This window comes from Artemia sp. Qi Xiang Cuo, chromosome 11 (assembly GCF_049724085.1).
Source record: "Artemia sp. Qi Xiang Cuo chromosome 11, ASM4972408v1, whole genome shotgun sequence".
Taxonomy (NCBI): Eukaryota; Metazoa; Arthropoda; class Branchiopoda; order Anostraca; family Artemiidae; genus Artemia; species Artemia sp. Qi Xiang Cuo.
In genome coordinates this window covers 73,613,064-73,639,280 of record NC_142804.1, presented here as the reverse complement: position 1 = coordinate 73,639,280, position 26,217 = coordinate 73,613,064, and the positions used below count along the sequence as shown (strand labels likewise).

Here is a 26,217-nt window from a genome sequence, read left to right as displayed (position 1 = left end):
CTTTGTGATTTCACGCTCAACTTTCCGTTTGAGATGTGTCTAGGTATCTCGGCTGCTTCGGTCAGATTTGTTGTTATGTAGGCGTTTCTGGTCACATAATCGAATTATTTCATCAGTGATCCAAGGCTTTTCGTCTTTGGCTTTTCTACCAAGGATGTCACTTGCAGTCTCAAGGATTGCTGAGGTAGCATGTTCAGCCAAGCGATCGATCTTTTCGGGAGTGCCGAGCGGAGTGGATGTACTCAGGATGTCATGGAATTTTGTAGTCAGGCTAGAGTTATATGTGGATTTTTTGGTGGGGTCTCGGAGGAGTTCCGTTCGGAATCTTGAGATTTTTGTGTTTTTCGGGAGATATTTTAACCTCAGCTTGAGTTTGGACATCAGGACTGTGTGGCCCGAGTCAAAATCTCCAGCGGGGAGTGAGACAGTGGCCATTACAGATTACTTCCAACGTTTGGATATCAGGACGTGGTCAATCGTATTTTCGGTGACTCCATCAGGGTGTCTCCATGTTACCTTTCAGCGGTGTCTGAGCTTGAAGGCGGTATTGGTGATGTAGAGATCATTCTCCCTGCAGAAGTCAATAAGCCGTTCTCCCCTTGCTTTAAGACGGCCATGTCCGTTTGGGCCCACTACACCTTCTCGACCAGCATGGCAACTGTCAACTATCGCATTAAAGTCACCCAACACGATAAGTATATAATTTTGGGGGATCTGGTCAGTGACGCTTTGTAGCTGGAAGTAGAATTCGTCGCACTCCTCTTCACTTCGGGCTGAATCCGGAGCATATATCTGGACAACTGAGAGATTTTTGATGGGCCCTTTCAGGCGGATGGTCACTATTCTTTCCGATACATGAGTGAAGGTCATTAATGACCTTTTGGTAGCCGGAGAGAGAATGGAGCCGACACCCTGCCGATGAACACCATCAGTACGTCCTGACAGTAGGAAAGTGGTTCCAAGGATGTTTTCATCTCCGATTCGAAGAAGGTGCGTTTCAGACATACCGACTATATCCCACTTGTATCTATCAATCTCTTTCAACACCAGATCAATTTTGCCAGGTTTAGCTAAAGTCCGGGTATTTAGTGTACCAATATTGAGAGCGTTTTTCACCGATATTAAACTCTCATCCCGTCTGGGAGTCGTTCTAGGCCTATAATGGTCGTTGGCTTCCCTGTACGCGGTAGCAAAATAGTTATCATTATTAACAATCCTTATTAGCATCGAATCGTAAAGGTCGTCGGTTTCCCCGGACGCGGTAGCACTTCTACTTTGATCTTTTGAGCCTGTGTTCATATTTTGAAAAGATATGTTTTCTTGGCTGATTCATTGACGGTGGTAAGCCACTCCTCTCCGTTAACTTGCAGAGGCCGTTGTCCAATTCTGGATCTTCCACCCTTTCGCAGTTGTCTTCCTGAAGAGGATCCTCCCACGATGGTATCCTGCAGTACCATACAATTTAGCCCATTGCTGGAAGAAGGTTCGCAACTAGCGGGACGTGTCCACACGCCGGTGGGCCCTGCTCAGTGTGAGTCAGAGGGGCCTTCTTCCTCCTCCGCCTGTATTTATGACCCCCGGGTGAGGGTACCCCCGTTTCAATTATGGACCCCCGGTCGCTAGGTCCCCCCTTGGTCCGCGCCTTCCTTTATGGAGGTACCCTATATATCTGTAGGACGTTCCCCTATCCGCCACCTGGGGACGCGCTGAGTGGCCTGGGGAGGGCCCCTACTGAGAATTTGACTCAGTAGATTCTCAGAAACCTTTGAATCAGTACCTTATATGACCCCAGGGCATAACTTACAACCGTTGCCCTGAGGCTCTGGGCGATTGTCCTCCTTAAAAACATAATTTCTTTCTGAAAATCAATAACGGTGAACAAATGGCTATCTCAAAATTTGGACTGGATGTATTTGGGGAACTGGTAGGCGTTGAAGGGGTGTTAATTGCCTTCCAATAACTTTTTACCCTTAAAAAGGGCACTAGAACTCTCGATTTCCAATCGAATGAGCCCCCTTTGAAGTTTTTACGATGACCCCTTCCATATGAAATGCCTCTGGGAAAAAGATAATAATAAAACATTGGAGCCGTAAGTAACACTGGGAGCCGTATGACCTTTACTATAGGCAACGCTATAGCGTTGCCTCTGATAACTGGTGCAATTACCATAACCAAGAAATCCAAAACTTCTATTTAAAATAATTCCTCAACAAAAAGGATGTTGTCATTATGGTTGATAATGATTTAGTCGTTGCTCTTATACATATTCCATTTGAGTGGTACATTCTGGAAATTGCTGCTAGACACGGCTAAGTTGACTATGAAGACATGGAAAACTTTACAGACATTATTGACCATCTTCAGGTATTACCAGTGGCCTACTCAGAAAAAATCAAAGTGTTTCGTATGCTCTCACACTTCATGCGACAACAGCGAGCAATTACCTTTTATTTTCTGGTCTAGAAATAGTGAAAAACCAACTGCGGTTCACAATTCCTCCGTAACCTCCGTAACCTCCTTTTGATATTTGCAAAGAAGGTTTTTGCCAAAATTTGGATTTGGACAAACTTGTTACGATCTTGCAACAATAAAACCTTGACGTTTCCCCTTTTTACCTTGAGCATTGTAATATGTTCTGATTTTCTTGTGTTTTTTTTCTTTTATAAATATGTCGGATCTGGAAGATTTCTCCTGAAGAAGCCCAGCCCCAAGTCCGGTTAAATTCTTTATTTCGGATTGAAGTTTCACTTAGCCTTTCTTGAATGTAGTAATTAATCTCAGAAATCAATTTGGTAAAGTTTCAGTTTTATAACAATCGATGAATGCGCTTCCAAAACCCGTATTTTTTACTTACGAGACACGGACTAAATCAACATGGGGGAGGGAGGGATATGGAATTTTTGCCCACCCCAAGATTTGATCCAAATGACGGCTTTGATTTCTTATTACCAAAGGTTATGCAATGTTCCACCATTGCACATTGTAAAATTAAGGAGAAGGTCATTGGATCGTTTTATGCTTGGGGGGGGGGGGAGAGAATCGAAGATAAAATGTATCTTTAGTGTTTAATCTTCAAACGTTTCCTGAGAGGCTATTGACATGAATATGAAGGGGACAGGGAAGCTTAAATCTTAAGGTTTATCCGGAAGGTTACATATGAACTAAGCGCGCAATTGTCATGATAAGAGAGGAACAGTCTATTCCTTTTCCCAGAATACTAAAAGTATGCAATACGAAATTATGTTTATATACTTACCCACACGAAGGTGGAAGAGATGGATGGTGAGCCCGGGAGCAAAGTTTCGGCTTAATATCGCTCTTTACTTCCCTTTCAAAAATCACCTCGTTTTTTATTTAATTCTCATGAAAGATTATGCATAAAAAATGAAAAAAAAAACATTACCTTCCGGTAAGCACTATTGGTATCAATGCTATCTTTCATCCAGCATTAAAAGATAATGAACAATTTGTATAGTTTAGAAGAAGTTGACGTCCAACTTTAACCATAAGTTTTTTTTAAAGTGAAATTGCTGCCCCCTCCTCAATACCTCGATCGTCATGTTCACCCCCTTCATGGAAAACCCCTCACAAAAATTCCTCAATGGAAAGTTGTTCCGACGTAAAATCCCCCCTCCCCCCAGAAAATTCTAGTTTCGCTGGAAATTATCACAAAGCATGTTTTATTCTGTTTCATCGTGCCCCCTAAAGGGACTGTAGAGTTGCCCCAATAAAGACCTTACCTTTAATAAGGCTTGTACAATCTCTACTTTACCACTGAATTCCTTGTTTCTGCCTCTCATTAGGATTGGTTGTATCTACTCGGTTTGTCTGGCTTTGAACTTCGTCCTTGAAGCTGCACTGTCTTTGTGACGGTTACTCCTAGTATGCTGCTCGAGAACGTCGGAGATGTTTTGTTATCTTCTCACGCCAACGTCTATGAAAGGTGTAAATTCGTACCTCTTCCTGGAAAGAGTAAACGTAACACCAAAGTGTCTGCTTCAGTTGCAATAAATAGAAAGAATCCGGAAGTAGGACTCCAGGCAAGGATGCTTTTCATAATATGAAGCACTGAATGACTGTTCCGGCATATTTATAAAAGAAAAAAACACAAGAAAATCAGAACATATTACAATGCTCAAGGTAAAAAGGGGAAACGTCAAGGTTTTATTGTTGCAAGATCGTAACAAGTTTGTCCAAATCCAAATTTTGGCAAAAACCTTCTTTGCAAATATCAAAAGAAGGTTACGGAGGTTACGGAGGAATTGTGAACCGCAGTTGGTTTTTCACTATTTCTAGACCAGAAAATAAAAGGTAATTGCTCGCTGTTGTCGCATGAAGTGTGAGAGCATACGAAACACTTTGATTTTTTCTGAGTAGGCCACAGGTAATACCTGAAGATGGTCAATAATGTCTGTAAAGTTTTCCATGTCTTCATAGTCAACTTAGCCGTGTCTAGCAGCAATTTCCAGAATGTACCACTCAAATGGAATATGTATAAGAGCAACGACTAAATCATTATCAACCATAATGACAACATCCTTTTTGTTGAGGAATTATTTTAAATAGAAGTTTTGGATTTCTTGGTTATGGTAATTGCACCAGTTATCAGAGGCAACGCTATAGCGTTGCCTATAGTAAAGGTCATACGGCTCCCAGTGTTACTTACGGCTCTAATGTTTTATTATTATTATTTTTTTCCCAGAGGCATTTCATATGGAAGGGGTCATCGTAAAAACTTCAAAGGGGGCTCATTCGATTGGAAATCGAGAGTTCTAGTGCCCTTTTTTAAGGGTCAAAAGTGATTAGAAGGCAACTAACACCCCTTCCACGACCATCATTTCGCCAAACACATCGAATCAAAATTTTGAAATAGCCATTTTGTTCAGCGTAGTTGATTTCCAGATAGAAATTATGTTTTTGAGGAGGACACTCCCCCACAGCCTCAGGGCAAGGGTTGTAAGTTATGCCCTGGGGTCATATAAGGTACTGATTCAAAGGTTTCTGAGAATCTACTGAGTCAAATTCTCAGTAGGGGCCCTCCCCAGGCCACTCAGCGCGTCCCCAGGTGGCGGATAGGGGAACGTCCTACAAATATATTGGGTACCTCCATAAAGGAAGGCGTGGACCAAGGGGGGACCTACCCAACGGGGGTCCATAATTGAAACTGGGGTACCCTCGCCCGGGGGTCATAAATACAGGTTGAAGAGGAAGAAGGCCTCTCTGACTCGCACTGAGCAGGGCCCACCGGTGTGTGGACACGTCCCGCTAGTTGCGAACCTTCTTCCAGCAATGGGTTAAATTGTATGGTACTGCAGGATACCATCGTGGGAGGATCCTCTTCAGGAAGACAACTGCGAAAGGGTGGAAGATCCAGAATTGGACAACGGCCTCTGCAAGTTAACGGAGAGGAGTGGCTTACCACCGTCAATGAATCAGCCAAGAAAACATATCTTTTCAAAATATGAACACAGGCTCAAAAGATCAAAGTAGAAGTGCTACCGCGTCCGGGGAAACCGACGACCTTTACGATTCGATGCTAATAAGGATTGTGAATACTGATAACGAATTTGCTACCGCGTACAGGGAAGCCAACGACCATTATCGGCCTAGGACGACTCCCAGACGGGATGAGAGTTTAATATCGGCGAAAAACGCTCTCAATATTGGTACACTAAATACCCGGACTTTAGCTAAACCTGGCAAAATTGATCTGGTGTTGAAAGAGATTGATAGATACAAGTGGGATATGGTCGGTATGTCTGAAACGCACCTTCCTCGAATCGGAGATGAAAACATCCTTGGAACCACTTTCCTACTGTCAGGACGTACTGATGGTGTTCATCGGCAGGGTGTCGGCTCCATTCTCTCTCCGGCTACCAAAAGGTCATTAATGACCTTCACTCATGTATCGGAAAGAATAGTGACCATCCGCCTGAAAGGGCCCATCAAAAATCTCTCAGTTGTCCAGATATATGCTCCGGATTCAGCCCGAAGTGAAGAGGAGTGCGACGAATTCTACTTCCAGCTACAAAGCGTCACTGACCAGATCCCCCAAAATTATATACTTATCGTGTTGGGTGACTTTAATGCGATAGTTGACAGTTGCCATGCTGGTCGAGAAGGTGTAGTGGGCCCAAACGGACATGGCCGTCTTAAAGCAAGGGGAGAACGGCTTATTGACTTCTGCAGGGAGAATGATCTCTACATCACCAATACCGCCTTCAAGCTCAGACACCGCTGAAAGGTAACATGGAGACACCCTGATGGAGTCACCGAAAATACGATCGACCACGTCCTGATATCCAAACGTTGGAAGTAATCTGTAATGGCCACTGTCTCACTCCCCGCTGGAGATTTTGACTCGGGCCACACAGTCCTGATGTCCAAACTCAAGCTGAGGTTAAAATATCTCCCGAAAAACACAAAAATCTCAAGATTCCGAACGGAACTCCTCCGAGACCCCACCAAAAAATCCACATATAACTCTAGCCTGTCTACAAAATTCCATGACATCCTGAGTACATCCACTCCGCTCGGCACTCCCGAAAAGATCGATCGCTTGGCTGAACATGCTACCTCAGCAATCCTTGAGACTGCAAGTGACATCCTTGGTAGAAAAGCCAAAGACGAAAAGCCTTGGATCACTGATGAAATAATTCGATTATGTGACCAGAAACGCCTACATAACAACAAATCTGACCGAAGCAGCCGAGATACCTAGACACATCTCAAACGGAAAGTTGAGCGTGAAATCACAAAGGCATTCAACAACCATATCGTCAAAAGTGCAAGGACTGTAAAACTCAGTTCATGAAACGCAACAGCCACAAGCTCTTCAAAAAAGTCAGCGAGCTTTCCTTCAAAAGAGATCCCTCCACGCCCGTAATCCTAGACAAGCAGGGGAATGACATCAATGATGCCAAGATGAAGCTCGAATGATGGAAGGAATACTTGAAGGAGAAACTAAACCCTGAAGTAATGACCGACTTAAATGTCCTAAACTCCTTCCCGATCATAGATCTAGATTCCCCTCCACCCCCACTTAGAAGTGAGACAAAAGTGAACATAGAATCCCTAAAGCGAGGCAAAGCTTCGGGGCCAGACGGTGTCACTGCTGAACTGATAAATGATGGTTCAGAAGATGTTGCCAACCTATACCACAGTCTTGTATCAGCCACCTGTTCTAATGGACACGCCCCACAGCAGTGGTACAAAACAGCAATAGTCCCAATACACAAAAAAGGCTCAAAGAAAGAATGTGACAACTACCGGCCCATCAGCCTCACAAGCCACCAAACCAGAATCCTGACCAAGATCATGCTCCGCAGAATTCAAGCAATCATCGCCTCTGTTCTTGGCGAGTATCAAGCTGGCTTTCGATCGGGACGATCAACTATTGACGAAATCTTTACTGTGCGTCAGCTGATGGAACGCTTCATCGAGTTTGACAGAGACACCTATCAGCTCTTTATTAGAGATAAGAGAAGGTTAGAGATAAAAGAAGGACTAGTCATGAATAAGAGAAAACAAGATTTATTTGATAATGGAAAGGAAAATAAAGGATGGGTTATTTTATTAATTTTTTTTTTTGCTTCCTCAATACAAGTCACTTTTGGTACAACAGTGTACCAGCAGTGTTTTTCATGGTTAGCACTAGGTAGTTTTTTTTCGTGGTTAGTACTAATTTTGCGTCAGTATTTAAAACCTAGAAGATAGGGAAAAAATGCAAAAAACAAAACGAATTGAACGTCTAGGGTGGGAGATAAAAGAAGGACTAATAATGAATAAGAGAAGACAAGATTGATTTGAGAATAAAAAGGAAAATAAAGAATGTTTTTTTTTTTTTTTTTCTTCCTAAATAAAATTTAATTTTTGTACAACAGTGTACCAACAGTTTTTTTTATGTTTATCACAAGGTATTTTTTTTAATGGTTAGTATTAATATTGTGTCGGAATTTCAAACCTAGATGAAAGGAAAAAAAAGAAAAAAACAAGATGAATTGAACGTCTAGGGTTAGAGATAAAAGAAGGACTAGTCATGAATAAGAGAAAACAAGATTTATTTGATAATGGAAAGGAAAATAAAGGATGGTTTATTTTATTAATTTCTTTTTTTGCTTCCTCAATACAAGTCAATTTTGGTAGGCTACAACAGTGTACCAACAGTGTTTTTAATGGTTAGCACTAGGTAGTTTTTTCATGGTTAGTACTAGTGTTGCATCGGTATTTCAAACCTAGATTAAATGAAAAAAAGAAAAAAAAAACAAGATGAATTGAACGTCTAGGGTTAGAGATAAAAGAAGGACTAGTAATGAATAAGAGAAGACAAGATTTATTTGATAACGTAAAGGAAAATAAAGGATGGGTTATTTTATTTTTTTTTTTTGCTTCCTCAATACCAGTCACTTTTGGTACAACAGTGTACCAACAGTGTTTTTTATGATTAGTACTAGGTAGTTTTTTTCATGGTTAGTATTAGTATTGCGTCGGTATTTCAAACCTAGATGAAAGGAAAAAAAGAAAAAAAAACAAGATGAATTGAACGTCTAGGGTTAGAGATAAAAGAAGGACTAGTCATGAATAAGAGAAAACAAGATTTATTTGATAATGGAAAGGAAAATAAAGGATGGGTTATTTTATTAATTTTTATTTTTTGCTTCCTCAATACAAGTCACTTTTGGTACAACAGTGTACCAGCAGTGTTTTTTATGATTAGCACTAGGTAGTTTTTTTCATGGTTAGTACTAGTTTTGCGTCAGTATTTAAAACCTAGAAGATAGGTAAAAAATGCAAAAAACAAAACGAATTGAACGTCTAGGGTGGGAGATAAAAGAAGGACTAGCAATGAATAATATAAGACAAGATTGATTTGAGAATAAAAAGGAAAATAAAGAATGGGTTATTTTTTTTTTTTTTTTTGCTTCCTCAATACAAGTCACTTCTGGTACAACAGTGTACCAACAGTGTTTTTCCTGGTTAGCACTAGTGTTGTGTCGGTATTTAAAACCTAGATGAAAGGAAAAACAGAAAAAAAAGAAGACGAATCAAACGTGTAGGGTGAGAGATAAAAAAAGGACTAGTAATAAATAAGAAAAAGACAACATTGATTTGAGAATGGGAAGGAAGATAAAGGATGGCTTTATTTTATTTTTTTTTTTTTTTTTTTTGGCTTCCTCAATACAAGTTACTTTTTGTACAACAGAGTACCAACAGTGTTTTTAATGGTTAGTACTAGTGTTGTGTCGGTATTTAAAACCTAGAGGATAGAAAAAAAAGACAAAAAAAAGAAGATGAATCAAACGTCTAGGGTGAGAGATAAAAGAAGGACTATAAAATGAATAAGAAAAAGACAAGATTGATTTGAGAATGGAAAGGAAAATAAATGTTTTTTTTTTTTTTTTTTTTTTTTTTTTTTTTTTGCTTCCTTAATACAAGTCACTTTTGGTACAACAGTCTTAACAACAGTGTTTTTCATGGTTAGTACTAAATAGTTTTTTTTCATAATTAGTACTTGTGTTGCGTCGGTATTTAAAACGTAGTTGATAAGAAAAAAAGACAAACAAAACAAGACGAATCGAACGTCTAGGGTGGGAGATAAAAGAAGGGCTAGTAATGAATAAGAAAAAGACAAGATTGATCTGAGAATCAAAAGTAAAATAAAGGATAAGTTTTTTTTTTGTTATCTAGAACATGGCTCATTAAGTAGATAATCAAATACTTTTAGTGCTAAAACAGACTCGTATTGAAGCTTAACAATCTAGCAACAACAAATTAGGTAAGTAAGGCCAGTGGTGGATCTAAAGAGGGGCTATACCCCTCCCTCTGTCTTCAAACACACCCTGGGAAAAAAACTTCGATTGGCAGATGACCATGAACTCGCAAACTAGAATGATTAATTGACTAAAATAATCTTAGCAGATTCTTAAAAGATGTCAAGTTGAACGTAAGCTGAAACCGGTAAAATAGTAAAAAATACATGTGCTTTACAATAGGATTGAGTCCCGCTATTGGCCAAATTCGTCTGCCTTATGAAGAGAAATGGGATGGGGGTGGATCTCAAAGCTAAAGCCATGAATTTGCTTTAACTCAAGCAGAGAACGGGACACCCAGAGGAATCGCTATGCTTGTCGCAGGTCTGTTGCAGCAACAATCTCGGTGAAAACCCCCCACAAGATGAAGAATATCGTTGGTCAAGCGGATTACGGACATTTCATCGTCTTCTCATGATCAAACATCTGAACTGAAGCAAGTGCGATGCCATGCGCAAGTGATAGCAAACGGGAAGCCTTATCACTTGCGCATGGCATCGCACTTGCTTCAGTTCAGATGTTTGATCATGAGAAGACGATGAAATGTCCGTAATCCGCTTGACCAACGATATTCTTCATCTTGTGGGGGGTTTTCACCGAGATTGTTGCTGCAACAGACCTGCGACAAGCATAGCGATTCCTCTGGGTGTCCCGTTCTCTGCTTGAGTTAAAGCAAATTCATGGCTTTAGCTTTGAGATCCACCCCCATCCCATTTCTCTTCATAAGGCAGACGAATTTGGCCAATAGCGGGACTCAATCCTATTGTAAAGCACATGTATTTTTTACTATTTTACCGGTTTCAGCTTACGTTCAACTTGACATCTTTTAAGAATCTGCTAAGATTATTTTAGTCAATTAATCATTCTAGTTTGCGAGTTCATGGTCATCTGCCAATCGAAGTTTTTTTCCCAGGGTGTGTTTGAAGACAGAGGGAGGGGTATAGCCCTCTTTAGATCCACTACTGGCCTTACTTACCTAATTTGTTGTTGCTAGATTGTTAAGCTTCAATACGAGTCTGTTTTAGCACTAAAAGTATTTGATTATCTACTTAATGAGCCATGTTCTAGATAACAAAAAAAAACTTATCCTTTATTTTACTTTTGATTCTCAGATCAATCTTGTCTTTTTCTTATTCATTACTAGCCCTTCTTTTATCTCCCACCCTAGACGTTCGATTCGTCTTGTTTTGTTTGTCTTTTTTTCTTATCAACTACGTTTTAAATACCGACGCAACACAAGTACTAATTATGAAAAAAAAACTATTTAGTACTAACCATGAAAAACACTGTTGTTAAGACTGTTGTACCAAAAGTGACTTGTATTAAGGAATCAAAAAAAAAAAAAAAAAAAAAAAAAAAAAAACATTTATTTTCCTTTCCATTCTCAAATCAATCTTGTCTTTTTCTTATTCATTTTATAGTCCTTCTTTTATCTCTCACCCTAGACGTTTGATTCATCTTCTTTTTTTTGTCTTTTTTTTATATCCTCTAGGTTTTAAATACCCACACAACACTAGTACTAACCATTAAAAACACTGTTGGTACTCTGTTGTACCAAAAGTAACTTGTATTGAGGAAGCCAAAAAAAAAAAAAAAAAAAAAAAAATAAAGCCATCCTTTATCTTCCTTCCCATTCTCAAATCAATCTTGTCTTTTTCTTATTTATTACTAGTCCTTTTTTTATCTCTCACCCTACACGTTTGATTCGTCTTCTTTTTTTTCTGTTTTTCCTTTCATCTAGGTTTTAAATACCGACACAACACTAGTGCTAACCAGGAAAAACACTGTTGGTACACTGTTGTACCAGAAGTGACTTTTATTGCGGAAGCAAAAAAAAAAAAAAAATAACCCATTCTTTATTTTCCTTTTTATTCTCAAATCAATCTTGTCTTCTCTTATTCATTGCTAGTCCTTCTTTTATCTCCCACCCTAGACGTTCAATTCGTTTTGTTTTTTGCATTTTTTACCTATCTTCTAGGTTTTAAATACTGACGCAAAACTAGTACTAACCATGAAAAAAACTACCTAGTGCTAATCATAAAAAACACTGCTGGTACACTGTTGTACCAAAAGTGACTTGTATTGAGGAAGCAAAAAATAAAAATTAATAAAATAACCCATCCTTTATTTTACTTTCCATTATCAAATAAATCTTGTTTTCTCTTATTCATGACTAGTCCTTCTTTTATCTCTAACCCTAGACGTTCAATTCATCTTGTTTTTTTTCTTTTTTTCCTTTCATCTAGGTTTGAAATACCGACGCAATACTAATACTAACCATGAAAAAAACTACCTAGTACTAATCATAAAAAAACACTGTTGGTACACTGTTGGACCAAAAGTGACTGGTATTGAGGAAGCAAAAAAAAAAAAAACATAACCCATCCTTTATTTTCCTTTACGTTATCAAATAAATCTTGTGTTCTCTTATTCATTACTAGTCCTTGTTTTATCTCTAACCCTAGACGTTCAATTCATCTTGTTTTTTTTTTCTTTTTTCCTCTCATCTAGGTTTGAAATACCGACGCAATACTAATACTAACCATGAAAAAAACTACCTAGTGCTAACCATGAAAAACACTGCTGGTACACTGTTGTACCAAAAGTGACTTGTATTGAGGAAGCAAAAAAAAATTAATAAAATAACCCATCCTTTATTTTCCTTTCCCTTATCAAATAAATCTTGTTTTCTCTTATTCATGACTAGTCCTTCTTTTATCTCTAACCCTAGACGTTCAATTCATCTTTTTTTTTTCTTTTTTTTCCTTTCATCTAGGTTTGAAATTCCGACGCAATATTAATACTAACAATTAAAAAAAATACATAGTGATAAAAAAAAAAAAAACGTTTGGTACACTTTTTTACAAAAAGTGACTTTTATTTTGTAAGCAAAAAAAAAAAAAACCATTCTTTATTTTCCTTTTTATTCTCAAATCAATCTTGTCTACTCTTATTCATTATTAGTCCTTCTTTTATCTCCCACCCTAGACGTTCAATTCGTTTTGTTTTTTGCATTTTTTCCCTATCTTCTAGGTTTTAAATACTGACGCAAAATTAGTACTAACCATGAAAAAAACTACCTAGTGCTAACCATGAAAAACACTGCTGGTACACTGTTGTACCAAAAGTGACTTGTATTGAGGAAGCAAAAAAAAAAATTAATAAAATAACCCATCCTTTATTTTCCTTTCCATTATCAAATAAATCTTGTTTTCTCTTATTCATGACTAGTCCTTCTTTTATCTCTAACCCTAGACGTTCAATTCATCTTGTTTTTTTCTTTTTTTTCCTTTCATCTAGGTTTGAAATTCCGACGCAATATTAATACTAACAATGAAAAAAACTACCTAGTGCTAATCATAAAAAACACTGTTGGTACACTGTTGTACAAAAAGTTACTGTTATTTAGTAAGCAAAAAAAAAAAAAAAACCCATTCTTTATTTTCCTTTTTATTCTCAAATCAATCTTGTCTTCTCTTATTCATTATTAGTCCTTCTTTTATCTCCCACCCTAGACGTTCAATTCGTTTTGTTTTTTGCATTTTTTACCTATCTTCTAGGTTTTAAATACTGACGCAAAATTAGTACTAACCATGAAAAAAACTACCTAGTGCTAACCATGAAAAACACTGCTGGTACACTGTTGTACCAAAAGTGACTTGTATTGAGGAAGCAAAAAAAACATTAATAAAATAACCCATCCTTTATTTTCCTTTCCATTATCAAATAAATCTTGTTTTCTCTTATTCATGACTAGTCCTTCTTTTATCTCTAACCCTAGACGTTCAATTCATCTTTTTTTTTCTTTTTTTTCCTTTCATCTAGGTTTGAAATTCCGACGCAATATTAATACTAACCATGAAAAAAACTACCTAGTGCTAATCATAAAAAACACTGTTGGTACACTGTTGTACCAAAAGTGACTGGTATTGAGGAAGCAACAAAAAATTAATAAAATAACCCATCCTTTATTTTCCTTTACGTTATCAAATAAATCTTGTCTTCTCTTATTCATTACTAGTCCTTCTTTTATCTCTAACCCTAGACGTTCAATTCATCTTGTTTTTTTTTCTTTTTTTACTTTAATATAGGTTTGTAATAACGACGCAATACTAATACTAACCATGAAAAAAACTGTTGGTACACTGTTGTACCAAAAGTGACTTGTATTGAGGAAGCCAAAAAAAAATTAATAAAATAACCCATCCTTTATTTTCCTTTCAATTATCAAATATTTCTTGTCTTCTCTTTTTCATTACTAGTCCTTCTTTTGTCTCTAACCCTAGACGTTCAATTCATCTTGTTTTTTTTTCTTTTTTTCCTTTCATCTAGGTTTGAAATACCGACGCAATACTAACACTAACCATGAAAAAACTACCTAGTGCTAACCATGAAAAACACTGTTGGTACACTGTTGTACGAAAATTGACTTGTATTGAGGAAGCAAAAAAAAAAAAAAATAACCCATCCTTCATTTTCCTTTCCATTATCAAATAAATCTTGTCTTCTCTTATTCATTACTAGTCCTTCTTTTATCTCTTACCCTAGACGTTCAATTCATCTTTTTTTTTTTTCCTTTCATCTAGGTTTGAAATACCGACACAATACTAATACTAACCATGGAAAAAACTACCTAGTGTTAATCATAAAAAACACTGTTGGTACCACAGTTTATATAATTAGCAGTATGATCTTTCCCTATCTCACCCATTATAAAAACCCGGACCGAGGTGCGAGTGCTCCAGAGAACGTATAAACAGGTATAAACATAAGCGGCATTAGATCTTTTCACGGGTAGACAAAGAATAATCACCTACGGAACAAGTACTGACAAAACCACTTGGCCGGCTCACCAATAAGTGGACAATAAGTGCAGAAATAAGTGGGAGGAGCTTTTTGTTCGCACCGAGAATGAAGAGCCAGAAATCATCTGCGGTAAACTTACTGGTATATTATATAAACTGTGGTTGGTACACTCTTGTACCAAAAGTGACTTGTATTGAGGAAGCAAGAAAAAAAAAAAATAACTCATCCTTTATTTTCCTTTCCATTCTCAAATCAATCTTGTCTTCTCTTATTCATCACTAGTCCTTCTTTTATCTCCCACCCTAGACGTTCAATTCGTCTTGTTTTTTTTGTATTTTTATCCTATCATCTAGGTTTTAAATACCGACGCAACACTAGTACTAACCATGAATAAAACTACCTACTGGTAACCATGAAAAACACTGTTGGTACACTGTTATACCAAAACTGACTTGTATTGAGTAAGCAAAAAAAATAAAATAAATAACCTATCCTTTATTTTCCTTTCCATTCTCAAATCAATCTTGTCTTCTCATATTCATTACTAGTCCTTCTTTTATCTCCCACCCTAGATGTTCAATTCGTCTAGTTTTTTTTTGTCCTTTTTTCCTATCATCTAGGTTTTAAATACCGACGCAATATTAATACTAACCATGAAAAAAACTACCTAGTGCTAACCATGAAAACACTGTTGGTACACTATTGTACCAAAAGTGACTTGTATTGAGTAAGCAAAAAAAAAAAAAAAACCCATCCTTTGTTTTCCTTTCCATTCTCAAATCAATCTTGTCTTCTCATATTCATTACTAGTCCTTCTTTTATCTCCCACCCTAGACGTTCAATTCGTCTAGTTTTTTTTGTCATTTTTTCCTATCATCTAGGTTTTAAATACCGACGCAATATTAATACTAACCATCAAAAAAACTACCTAGTGCTAACCATGAAAACACTGTTGGTACACTATTGTACCAAAAGTGACTTGTATTGATTAAGCAAAAAAAAAAAAAAAAAATAACCCATCTTTTGTTTTCCTTTCCATCCTCAAATCAATCTTGCCTTCTCTTATTCATTACTAGTCCTTCTTTTATATCCCACCCTAGACGTTCAATTCGTCTTGTTTTTTTTGTATTTTTTTCCTATCCTTTAGGTTTTAATACCGATGCAACACTAGTACTAACCACGAAAAAAAAAACTACCTAGTGCTAACCATGAAAAACAATGTTGAAAAAAACCAAGTGACTTGTATTGAGGAAGCAAAAAAAAAAAAATCGTCCTACATTTTCCTTTCCATTCTCAAACCAATCTTGTCTTTTTCTTATTCATTACTAGTACTTCTTTTATCTCCCACCCTAGACGTTCGATTTTTTTTGTTTTTTCCTATCTTCTAGGTTTTAAAATACAGACGTAACACTATGCCTTCCCAAGGCCAGAACAAAATTTGCACTTTATAGAAAAAATATAAATGTTTTTACTTTTATAACTTTAATAAATCAAATAATATTGACATTTTTATTACTAAATATCAGTATATGTATATTAAACTGGCAATGCACATTCATTTGTATTTTTTCAGTAAAGTGCAAATTTTGTTCAGGCCTTGGGAAGGCATAGGGGTTTTGCGCCCAATTTATTTTAATTTCTGCTCGTTTTGAGTTTGACTCGGTTATTTATTGTAATTATCTATCCGTTTTTGGTTTCATTTATTTATTGATGCTGATTTGTGATAGTTTCACGCTTGGTAGATAATTTTATTTTATTTTTGCTCATTTTTTGTTTAATGGAGTTCTTTACTTTTCTTGAAAGACTTATTTTTTGGAAAAAGTTTTTTAAATTAATTTCTGTTCGCTTTCTATTGACATAGTCTTTTCAGGGAAAAACAAAATAATACTTTAAATTTTTCGTTTTTTAAGACTTTATAGTTTGGCCTGATATTTGTATGCTGGAGAAAAATTTTCAGCAATTTTTAACAACATACACCCTTTCAAAAATCTGGACACAAATAGTACTGCTTAATTTAGTTTCATACCTCCTCTAGTTGACCTGAAAAGGAAAACTTGATGCTATTCGCAAAAAAATCTGTTTACTTTCTTTGATAGCTTGGATATACTTACGCTATTTTGATTTGGTTAAATTTTCAGAGCAGAAATGGGAGGGTTGGCGTGGGAGAGTGGGCGTGGGAGGAGGATTAGTTGCCCTCAAATCACTTTCGACTATAAAAAAGGGCATCAGCCCTTTCTATTTTAAAACAAATGAGCCCTTTTCGAGGTTCCCACGACAACTCCTTAGATAGGAAGTGCCCTGGTCTAAACAACAACAACAACAAAAAAATAATACATTATACCCACTTCGATCTTTACAATAAAAATGTCAAGCTTTCCAATCACTTTCGACTATTAAAAAGGGCGCTAGGCCTTTCGATTTCCAATCGAATGAGCCCTTTTTGAAACGAATACGCTTTCTATAAACACCTTATATGCCCCCAGGGTATAAATTACAACTCTTACTCTTAGGTCTGTTAGGGTGGTTGTCATCCTCTAAGACCGAATTTCCAGACCTTTCAACTAGGTTAAACACTATGGCTATCTCAAAATTTTGATTGGATGTGTTTGGGGAAATGGTGGGCGTGAGAGGGGTGGTAGTCGCTCTTCATTCACTTTCAACTATTAAAAACGGCCCGAGTCCTTTCAATTCCAATCAAATGAGCCCTTTAGAAGTTTCTAGGAACGAAACTTTCAAAAAAAATCTTATATACCCCCAGAGCATAACTTACGACCGTTACCCTGAGTGCTGGGGGGATGTCATTCTCAAAGACCTAATTTCCTGAAGTTTCTACTACGTTGAACAAAATGGCAATCTGAAAATTTTGATTGGATGTTTTTGGAGAAATTGTGGGCGTGACAGGGTGGTTAGTTACCATCCAATCACTTTCGAATATTAAAAAGGGCACTAGCCCTCTCAATTTGGAATTGAATGAGCCCCTTTAGAAGTTTTACGACAACTCTAACTTTAAAAACCTTATATGCCCCAAGGGCAGATCTTACATCCTTTGCCCTTGGGGCTCTGGGGGGTCTGTCATCCTTAACTACATAATTTCAAGAATTTTTAACTACGTTTAAAAAAAAGGCTATCTTTAAACTTCGATTGACTAGTTTTGGGAAAATGGAGGGCGTAAGAGATGGGTTAATTACTCTCCATTCACTTTTGAGTATTAAAAAAGGGCAATTTCAGTTTCCAATTAAATGGGCCCTTTTTGAAATTTCTTTAACAACTTTCTATATAAACTTGATATGCCCCCAGGGCATAACTTACAACCCTTGTACTGAGGGCTCTGAGGGGGTTATCATCCCAAAAGACCTAATTTCAAGAACTTTCAACAACGTTGAACAAAATGGATATCTTAAAATTTTGATTGGATGTGTATGGCAAAATGGTGGGCGTGAGAGGTGCGTTAGTCACTCTCCAATCACTTTCAACTATTAAAAAAGGCACTAGCCCTTTCAATTTCCAATTGAATGAGCCCTTTGAAGTTTCTACGCTTTCAATAAAAACCTTATACGCCTCCATGGCATAACTTACAACCCTTGCCCTGAGGGCTGTGGGGGGGGGGGGGGACGGGTTTTCATCCTTAAAGACCTAATTTCCAAAACTTCTAACTACGTTGAATAAAATGGCTATCTAAAATATTGATTGGATGTGTTTGGAGAAAAGATGGGCGAGAGAGGGGGGTTAGTTGCCTTCAAATCACCTTCGACAATTAAAAAGGGCACTAGCCCTTTGAATTTCCAATCGAATGAGCCCTGTTTCAAGTTTCTACAACAAAGATTTCGATAAAAACCTTATATGCCCCCAGGGCATAACTTATAATCCTTGCCCTGAAGACTGTGGAGGGAGCGTTTTGCTCAAAATTATAATTTCCTGAACTTTGAACTGCGTGGAACAAAATGGCTATCTAAAAATCTTTATTGGATGTGCTTAGGGAAATGAAGGGCGTGGAAGGGGTGTTAGTTGCTTTCCAATCACTTTCGACTATTAAAAAGGGCACTAGCCATTTCAATTTCCAATCGAATGAGCCCTTTTTGAAGTTTCTACGACGACGCGTTATATAAAAACCTTATATGTCCCTGGGTATAACTTACAATCCTTGTCCTGAGAGCTGTGGGGGGGGGGGGGTTGTCATCCTCGAAGACCTAATTTCCAGAACTTAAAACTACGTTAAATAAAATGGCTATCTCAAAGTTTTGATTAGATGTGTTTGGGGGTAAGGTGGGCGTGAGAGGCGGGTTGGTTGCCCTCTAATCAATTTCGACTATTAAAAAGGGCACTAGCCCTTTGAATTTCCAAGCGAATGAGCTTTTTCCAATCGAATGAAGTTTCTACGACAACTCCTTCTATAAAAAACCTTATATGGCCCCAGGGCATAACTCACGACCCTCGCCCTAAGGGTTGTGGGAGACTGTCGTCAAGAACATAATGTCTATTTAGACATCAACTGCGTTAAACAAAAAGGGTATTGCAAAATTTTGATTGGACGTGTTTCGGGAAATAGGAGGCGTGGAAGGGGTGTTAGTCGCCTTCCAATCACTTTCGACTATTAAAAAGGGCACACGCCACTCCAATTTCCAATTGAATGAGCACTTTTTGAAGTTTCTACGACTTCTTCTTCGATACGAAGTGCCCTACTCTAAAGGAAAAAATTAATAAATAATACATTGTGCCAACATCGTTCTTATATGCCCCCTGGGCATAACTTAAAACCCTTGCCCTGAGGGTTGTGGGGGAGTGTCTTCCTCTTTACTTAGTCCCCGTTTCTTGTTTCGTTCTCGAGTGTCCCCGTTCTTTACTTAGGCAGCGCGATCGCGCTGCCTATGATTTATACAACAACTTTCTATATACCTTTTCTGCCCCCAGGGCATAACTTACAACCCTTGCACTGAGGGCTCTGAGGGGGTTATCATCCTAAAAGACATAATTTCCAGAACGTTCAACTACGTTGAACAAAATGGATGTCTCAAAATTTTGATTGGATGTGTTTTGGAAAATGGTGGACGTGAGAGCGGCGTTAGCTGCTATCCAATCACTTTCAACTATTAAAAAAGGGTACTAGTTCTTCGAATTTCCAATTGAATGAGCCTGTTTTGAAGTTTCTACGACAACACTTTCTATAAAAACCTTATATGCCCCCAGGGCATAACTTAAAACCCTTGCACTGAGGGTTCTGGGGGAGTACCCTCCTCAAAAACGTATTTTCTGTCTGAAAATCAACTATGCTGAACAAAATGGCTATCTTAAAATTTTGATTGGATGTGTTTGGGGAATAATGGGCGTAGAGGGGGGGGGGGCTAGTTGCCCTCCAATCACTAATAAAAAGGGCACTAGAACTCTCAATTTCCAATTGAATGAGCCCCTTTTGAAGTTTCTATGACGACCCCTTCCATTTGAAGTGCCCTGTTATAAAGGAAGAAATAATATATTGTACATTGTGCCAACATCGTTCTTATATGCCCTCAGGGCATAACTTAAAACCCTTGCCCTTAGGGTTGTGGGGGAGTGTCCTCCTCAAAAACATATTTTCTATCTGGAAATCAACTACGCTGAACAAAATGGCTATCTCAAAGTTTTGATTGGACGTGTTTGGGGGAATGATGGGCGTGGGGGGGGAGGGGGGGGGCTAGTTGCCCTCCGATCACTTTCGACTATTATAAAGAGCACTAGCCACTCCAATTTCCAATCGAATGAGCCTTTTTCGAAGTTTTCTACGACAACTCCTTCGATACGAAGAGCCCGGGTATGGAGAAAAAAACACAATTGTGCCCACATCGTTCTTTACTTAGGCAGCGCTAGCGCGCTGCCTATGATTACTAGTCCTTCTTTTATCTCCCACCCTAGACGTTCGATTCTTTTTTTTCGTCTTTTTTTCCTATCCTCTAGGTTAAATACCGACGCAACACTAATACCAACCATAAAAAACACTGTTGGTACACTGTTGTACCAAAAGTGACTTGTATTGAGGAAGCAAAAACAAAAGAAAAAAAAGCCATCCTTTATTTTCCTTTCCCTTCAAATCAATCTTGTCTTTTTCTTATTCATTACTAGTCCTTCTTTTGTTTCCCAACCCAGACGTTCGATCCGTCTTGTTTTGTGTTTTTTCCTATCGTCTAGTATATAAATGCCGACGCAACACTAGTACTAACCACGAAAAAACTACCTTGTGCTAACCATAAAAAACATTGTTGGTAAAATTTTGTAGCAAAAGTGACTTGTATTGAGGAAAAAGAAAAAAATAGCACATCTTTTATTTTCCTTTCCATTGTCAATCCAATCTAGTCTTTTTCTTATTCATTACTAGTCCTTCTTTTATCTCCCACCCTAGACGTTCGATTCGTCTTGTTTTTTCTATCTTCAAGGTTTTAAACACCGACGCAACACTAGTACTAACCATAAAAAACATTGTTGGTACACTGTTGTACCAAAAGCGACTTGTATTGAGGAAGCAAAAACAAAAGAAAAAAAACCATCCTTTATTTTCCTTTCCCTTCAAATCAATCTTGTCTTTTTCTTATTCATTACTAGTCCTTCTTTTGTCTCCCAACCCAGACGTTCGATCCGTCTTGTTTTTTTTTTTTTTGTCTTTTTTTCCTATCGTCTAGTATATAAATGCCGACGCAACACTAGTACTAACCACGAAAAAACTACCTTGTGCTAACCATTAAAAACACTGTTGGCACAATTTTGTAGCAAAAGTGACTTGTATTGAGGAAGAAAAAAACAGTCTTCTTTTTTTGTCTTTTTTTCCTATCCTCTAGTATATAAATGCCGACGCAACACTAGTACTAACCACGAAGAAATTACTAGCGCTAACTGTTGGGGATTGTTAGCACACTGTTGATAGTAAACAGGCTGTATACATCAACTAATTGTAGCAAAAGTGCCTTGTATTGGGAGAAGGGTTTTTTTGTCTTTTTTTCCTATCCTCTAGTATATAAATGCCGACGCAACACTAGTACTAACCACGAAGAAATTACCTAGTGCTAACCATTAAACACTGTTGGCACACTGTTGTAGCAAAAGTGACTTGTATTGAGGAAGGAAAAAAAAAAGGCCCGTCTTTTATTTTCCTTTCCATTCTCAAATCAATTTTGTCTTCTCTTATTCATTAATAGTCCTTCTTTTATCTCCCACCCTAGACGTTCAATTCGTCTTGTTTTTTTTTCGTCTTTTTTTCCTATCCTCTAGGTTTTCATACCGATGCAACACTAGTACTAACCATGAAAAAACTACCTAGTGCTAACCATTAAAAACACTGTTGGTACACTGTTGTACCAAAATTGACTTGTGTTTTTGAAGCAAAAAAAAAAAAAAATCCATCCTTCATTTTCCTTTCCATTCTCAAATCAATCTTTCCTTTTTATTATTAATTACTAGTACTTCTTTTATCTCCCACCCTCGACGTTCTATTCGTCTTTTTTTTTCATAGAATATATGTTTTAAACACCGACCCAAAACTATTAATAACCATAAAAAAAATTTTTGGTAAACTTTTGTGCCAAAAGCGACTTGTATTGAGGAAGCAAAAAAAAAAAAAAATCCATCCTTTATATTTTCCTTTCCATTCTCAAATCACTCTTGTCTTTTTCTTATTCATTACTAGTCCTTCTTTTATCTCCCACCCTAGACGTTCAATTCGTCTTGTTTTCTTTTTGTCTTTTTTTCCTATTCTCTTGGTTTTAAATACCGACGCAACACTAGTACTAACCATAAAAAACACTGTTGGTACACTGTTGTACCAAAATTGACTTGTATTGAGGAAGCAAAAAAAAAAAAAAAATCCATCCTTCATTTTCCTTTCCATTCTCAAATTAATCTTGTCTTTTTCTTATTCATTACTAGTCCTTCTTTTATCTCCCACCCTAGACGTTAGATTCGTCTTGTTTTTTCCTATCTTCTAGGTTTTGTACACTGTTGTACCAAAAGTGACTTAAATTGAGGAAGCAAAATTACTAGTTATTCTTTTATCTCCCACCCTAGACGTTCGATTCGTCTTGTTTTTTCCTATCATCTAGGTTTTAAATACCGACGCAATACTAGTACTAACCATAAAAACACTGTTGGTACACTGTTGTACCAAAATTGACTTGTATTGAGGAAGCAAAAAAAAAAAAAATCCATCCTTCACATTTTCCTTTCCATTCTCAAATCAATCTTGCCTTTTTCTTATTCATTACTAGTCCTTCTTTTATCTCCCACCCTCGACGTTCGATTCGTCTTGTTTTTTCCTATATTATAGGTTTTAAACACCGACGCAACACTATTAATAACCATAAAAAACATTGTTGGTAAACTGTTGTGCCAAAAGTGACTTGTTTTGAGGAAGCAAAAAAAAAAAAATCCATCCTTTATATTTTCCTTTCCATTCTCAAATCAATCTTGTCTTTTTCTTATTCATTACTAGTCCTTCTTTTATCTCCCACCCTAGACGTACAATTCGTCTTGTTTTCTTTTTGTCTTTTTTTCCTATTCTCTTGGTTTTAAATACCGACGCAACACTAGTACTAACCATTAAAAACAATGTTGGTACACTTTTGTACCAAAATTTACTTTTATTGAGGAAGCAAAAAAAAAAAAAAAATCCATCATTAATTTTCGTTGCACTTCTAAAATCACGATTTCATTTTTCTTATTAATTACTAGTCCTTATTTTATATCCCACCCTATACGTTCTATTAGTCTTGTTTTTTCCTATCTTCTAGGTTTTGTACACTGTTGTACCAAAAGTGACTTAAATTGAGGAAGCAAAAAAAAAAAATCCATCCTTTACATTTTCAAATCACTCTTGTCTTTTTCTTATTCATTACTAGTCATTATTTTATCTCCCACCCTAGACGTTCAATTCGTCTTGTTTTCTTTTTGTCTTTTTTTCCTATCCTCTTGGTTTTAAATACCGACACAACACTAATACTAACCATAAAAAACACTGTTGGTACACTGTTGTACCAAAAGTGACTTGTATCGAGGAATAAAAAAAAAAACAAAAAAAAAACCATCCTTTATTTTCCTTTCTATTCTCAAATCAATCTTGTCTTTTTCTTATTCATTGCTAGTCCTTCTTATATCTCCCACCCTAGACGTTCGATTCGTCTTGTTTTTTCCTCTCTTCTAGGTTTTAAAATACCGACGTAACACTATGCCTTCCCAAGGCCAGAACAAAATTTGCGACTCGTCTTCTTTTTTTTTTGTCTTTTTTTCCTATCCTCTAGTATATAAATGCCGACGCTTTTATAGTTCTCTGCTTATTATAGTTCTGGTTCATATTAGCCCAGGTTACTCTTTACTCTTGAGACAGGATGCCTAATCTTCAATGTTGGCCAAACAAATTTTTTTTTTTTTTAAGTTTTTCATTTAGGCAGAATTATAAAACATACAGAACTATTTCCACTGTCCTAGTAGTTAATAACTAACAACTGAAGTTCAAGTTGTTATTAACCAAAACATAAAAACTACTCATGGTTATTTCTTCAATGAACTTCTTTTCTTTGAAATTTTTACATTCAAAACTCATCATCAATATTCTCTACACAGGTTAGATACTTTTAAAAAACATTAAAAATCAGCAGAAATGGCTGACGGTTAAGTCGCAGAAACAAAAAAAGTATAAAAAATTGAAACTAAAAACTTAGTAATAAATTATTGGATGAATAATATATACCAATTCAAACACACTCTCACCAGTCGACCATATAGAACATACGTCAAATTAGGCTCAACATCCAGTCGGTTCGAACTAACCCTGTATTTGGACGTACATTAAAACTTAAAACCAACAGAAATTATTACATATATAAGGGGGTTCGCCCCTCATATGATACGTCCAAATAAAATAATTTTATTTCCATCATTGAACTTGAAAAAATCCAAGATTCCTTCACCAGTGTTATAAATGTTTTCCTTCTTGCTAGCAGCCACACAACACTATATCAAATACCCTGACAATGATGCTAATTCATCTGCCAACAATCTAATGTCTGCCTCATTTGGTGGCACTGAAATAGCTTACAGTTGTGATAAAGATACCGGCTTGTCAACGATTATAAGGGTCAAGGTTGTATCTTTCTTTATGCCGAATGTCTTTGAATCCTACTGTAAAGAGATTTAAGAAGCATGTGTTACCTCATACCAATATGGAGTCGGAAATTTTGCTTCTCAATCTTTTCAGCCAAGTCTATGTCAATAGTTAAGTGAGAACATTTCATGTCTTCCTTGCATGAGACCTGCTTATACTCATTTTTTCTCACACCTGGAACCCGCTGCAAGGCACCATACGGTCAACTATTCTTTCTGGGTTACCCTGACGAGGTCCTTTGTGCGGTAATATCCTTTGGGAGATGCATTACCTGATGCTAGGGCCAGGTATACAAGTACCACCTATTACCCCCTTTACCCATTTGTCCTTTTTTTCTTGACATCATAAACTGACCTTGAATCAGTTCTCTTCTAGTCTCATAGAGACAAATATTGGACAAAAAATCAAACCGACTCAAGAGTTTGTTGTCAACTGCATCAAAATGCATTGTTTATCTTCTGCCAATATTTTGCCGCGTCTGCTTTTTACCTTGATTGGGATAAGTTTTGCAGCCTAAGCAAAACTTGTCTTTTTTCCCAGTCAACTGACTAGACTTTTTCTTATTTCATGCCCTTTTTCTTTTCTTTTGAGTACCTTTACCAACAGCACCGGTAACAACATTAGCAATAATCCCCTCATCCTCAAACACTGTCATTTAAACCATGGGTGCGTTCTCGGACATCGTATTTTGAGAGACGATTTTTCTCTATCTTTTTGTCCCATTTCTATAGGAGCCCTTCACGTTGGTGTCCAAACGCTTAGATTATCCATTCATGCTATATTGCAAAATTACCTCGCCGTGATGGTATCAAAGAGCGGACGAAAATATTACAACTCACCAAATGCAACAGGCAACGAGTGCGAAACCTTCCCTTTTACTGGGATCGCCTCTGATTGGCCAATGGATATCGACGTTTAGTGGCAATCTCGACCTCGAAAAAGTTTGCCAATGGCAAGCGGCAAAGTAACTTAGTTGATCTTCCGTTGCGTTACATTGCGTCGATAGATAACCCGGCCTTAATTCAATTATTTTAAACAAAATTGTAGGGGGGTTGGGGTGATGTTCCACTTCCCCCATTTGGTACTACCACCCCTCCCAAATTAAGGCTCTGGATCCGTGCTTTAACTGAGATCAAACCCTTATTGCTAAACTATTTTTCCCAATAACACTAATTTGCGTTATTATTTCACTAAGACCCAAAAAAGTTAGATAGCGTTAGTAATTTCCTTCTTGGAATATGGCACCAGCTTTCACTCTTATAAATCACCCATAGTCTTTGGCCTCGACCGTAAACTGGCATAGAATTTGAGCAACGATGTTTAACATAAATGATCGGTACATATAAAATAGACACTTTTTCCTTTAAAAAGCTAATCTTATCTTATGAATTAAACAATCTCAAATCAAAACATGTTCGAATTCAGCTTACTATAGATTATCGCTGTCACTCAAAGTCAAATCTGATATTTTCACACTCCTGAGAT

The 26,217-nt window shown here is 37.1% G+C and overlaps 2 protein-coding genes across 2 annotated transcripts; one reads left to right on the top strand and one right to left on the bottom strand.

The window, feature by feature from the left end:
• Window positions 1-519: 519 nt before the first annotated feature.
• LOC148947333 (protein CFDP2-like) lies at window positions 520-1,299 on the bottom strand. Its single transcript, XM_089096580.1, has one exon. The coding sequence runs from the start codon at window positions 1,297-1,299 to the stop codon at window positions 520-522; it is 780 nt and encodes a 259-aa protein (XP_088952706.1).
• A 4,162-nt stretch (window positions 1,300-5,461) lies between these two features.
• Window positions 5,462-6,241, top strand: LOC148947332 (protein CFDP2-like). The gene has a single exon (XM_089096578.1). It carries the CDS (start codon window positions 5,462-5,464, stop codon window positions 6,239-6,241), a length of 780 nt encoding a protein of 259 aa, XP_088952704.1.
• The last annotated feature ends 19,976 nt before the right edge of the window (window positions 6,242-26,217 follow it).